This window comes from Teleopsis dalmanni, chromosome 2 (genome assembly GCF_002237135.1).
Source record: "Teleopsis dalmanni isolate 2A chromosome 2, ASM223713v2, whole genome shotgun sequence".
NCBI classification, from domain to species: domain Eukaryota; kingdom Metazoa; phylum Arthropoda; class Insecta; order Diptera; family Diopsidae; genus Teleopsis; species Teleopsis dalmanni.
In genome coordinates, this window is record NC_051847.1 from 24193364 (window position 1) to 24196296 (window position 2933).

At 28.5% G+C, this 2933-nt stretch overlaps 1 protein-coding gene across 1 annotated transcript in view; it reads left to right on the top strand.

Moving 5' to 3' along the window:
• Nucleotides 1-464: 464 nt before the first annotated feature.
• LOC119674142 overlaps nt 465-2933 on the top strand; it is a 2882-nt gene continuing 413 nt past the window's right edge. The window contains exons 1-4 of the mRNA XM_038085267.1: nt 465-1042; nt 2410-2505; nt 2576-2689; nt 2752-2926. Of these exons, the coding sequence (XP_037941195.1) occupies nt 806-1042; nt 2410-2505; nt 2576-2689; nt 2752-2926 (622 nt within the window). The 5' untranslated portion in view covers nt 465-805. The remainder of the gene's footprint in view (nt 1043-2409; nt 2506-2575; nt 2690-2751; nt 2927-2933) is intronic.

Genomic DNA, 2933 nt, shown 5'->3' on the forward strand with positions numbered 1-2933 from the left:
TAATATATTATGTAAATAATAAAAGTGTTCAGATTGTGTAAGAAAAACAATGTCTTCTCGAAAACGCATTAAAAAACATGTACGCAGCAGTGTAAACGATGCAGTTCCGGAAGAAAGAGTAGAGCAATTTTGTAAGCAACGCTTGAATCATGAACTTGACTTCGAATGTTCTGAAGACACGCTTATCGCGAAATATTTTTTGCTAAATTCGTGTTTCGGCGTTCTTTCACCATTTGGTATTCTCTTCTTTACTATATTTTTTGTATTTTATTATTTTTATTAATTGTTATGTAGTAATGCATTTATATGTGAGAAAATAGTTTTTATTTTAATTGCTGCTCACAATTTTTTTATAGGTGATAAAGTGAAGCATCCGCTGTTTTATTATGCAAGTAGGTGAGTAGCTGCTCTTGTTTTTGGCAGAGTATCGACAACAACAAAAAACTATTAAAAGCTCACGGTATTAAGCGGAAATATGACAATCGAAACTGGCGACTCGAAGTGTTACAACCGCAAGTGAACTTCGGAAGCATATTTGGATTTAACGGAAGTCGCCATCTTAAATTTAATTTAAAAAAAGCAACCCTGCCTATCGAACATAAAAGTGAAGTGAATATAAATTATCCTTATACGGTATAAGGATTAAAAAGTTTATAATAAGCAAACAAGGAAAATATCTCTGTGTCCTTGAAAACTGAAAATTCAAGCTACTGTGCCAATAAATATTAAATGAGTAACGAATTAAATTAATTAATATACGAAATTAATATTCAAATAGTGGAAAAGAAACAAAATCAAAAGCAAAATGTATTACATATTTAATAAGATAATAATTTTAATTGGATTTATCGCATTAAATAAAGTACGGCTCACTGTAAGCCGATATATAGCGCAACCGATGTATTACCCTGGTCCATCTTATCATGGTCCGTCTTATCCGGGTCCATCTTATCCTGGACCATCTTATCAAGATACCTTATCACACCATACTGGTTATTATGGACCACAATATCGGCCAGCAATACCATATGAACCCTATCAGGTAAAAACATATAACAAAATAAAATTAATTTACAAATTTTATAGAAATAGTTTAAGCTCTGTTTACAGTTTTCAAGTGTTATCATATCATCATTATCATATATAACATTGAAGTATAATATAATAATACGTTGACAAATATTTATGTCTCACATATAAACCTAATTTCTTTTTTATAATAAATAACAGAATAATAGAATAACAAGTATTAAAATTACACAATACGAACTAATCAATAAATTAATATCTATCAGAAGTGAGCTATTTCGTAGGGTCTAAGTCTTCTATGTAACGGATGAGTGCTGGTTCTGTCTATAATAACATATGTCGATAGCTATTTAATACCTATCTGATACCTATCAACTAAACTCAGCCTTTTGCACATAACTTAATAAGTAACATCTTTCAATAAAGCCCAGTTTATTAGTTCAACTATACAACACGAAAGCTTTATATATGTATTCATTTCTTTCTTTCAATTTAAAAATTTGAAAAAATATGCTGAGTATATAAATATTATTATCTTTTTTTTCTACTTTTAAATATATTTTATTTTACTACACGTAAAAACATGATTGCGTTATGTTTTACATATGTATTGTGTTTCCGTCGATATTGACATCCATTTATCTCCGAATCATTTTGACAGTGGTCTCGCATTCAGACAATGTACTACTATCACAATACTGATATCTATGACATCAAAGTTAGTTTCCTCAACTTGCACCTCAAACCATTGTATCTTTAAATTTCAATATACATATAATAATGCATACACAAATAGAAGAACTTATATGGGTTATCTGACAAACTACATACTAATTGAAGATCTTTTTTCCAATGACATAATGTGGTATATGGTTTTAGTAGTTAATGTACTACTATCACAATCCTAATATCTATCTAAACTATGATATCAAAGTCAACTTCTTCAGATTGTATCTTAAACCATTGTATCTTTCCATTTTCATTCCATATATATTATAACACATGTAAAAATACAAGAACTTATATGTGAGTTATCTAAAACACTACATACTAATTTAAGTCCATTTTTTTAATAACATAATGTTGTATAAAGTATGTAGTATATGTGTATTACGTTGAATACGTGTAACGTATTTATACTATATAATTACTTTATACAATTATATAAGTAATATATAATTTTTTATTTAATATAAAATTAATACAATATTTTACATTATTATATTATATTATAAATATTACAATTATATTTTATAATAATGTGTGTTTTAGTTTATGTTTATATATAAACATTCTGATAGAAAAAAAGATTACTCTCAGTTTTAAAATAAAATTATTTTATTATCTTTATATATCTCTATACCATATATATCTTTTTAGCCCACGTTATTCTCACCGCCTGGTACAATTTACGATAGTAGGCGTGGTGTTGTGACAACATTTCCTGGCGGAGGAATACCACTTTTAGTTGACTATGTAAGTCGAAAGACAATGCATTTGTAATACAAAAATATCATATTAATGTAAATAAAATGCTTTTTTCTAGAATAAACGTTGTCCAGGTAATTATCGTGGTACTCAATATCATCCTAACCGCCATCATTATTACTTCGTTTGTACAGACTACTGTGTTATATTTGGCAAATGTAATGGTATGGAGGTAAGTTCTAAAATTTACAATAGAGTTTTTTCATCCCTATGTTAATTAAATTTTACGCCCAGGTTTTTAATAACTCGACTGGTCATTGTGGTAATCATCCAATGCAACACTATAAACCAAATTGCGTTACAGAAGGTCGTTTCCCTATTACCACAGATAAATCAATATATTACAGATGTAGTTATGATTTAACAGCGCGTGTATATTCCTGCCCACATGGTATGGTCTTCTCCAATAGTAGAAA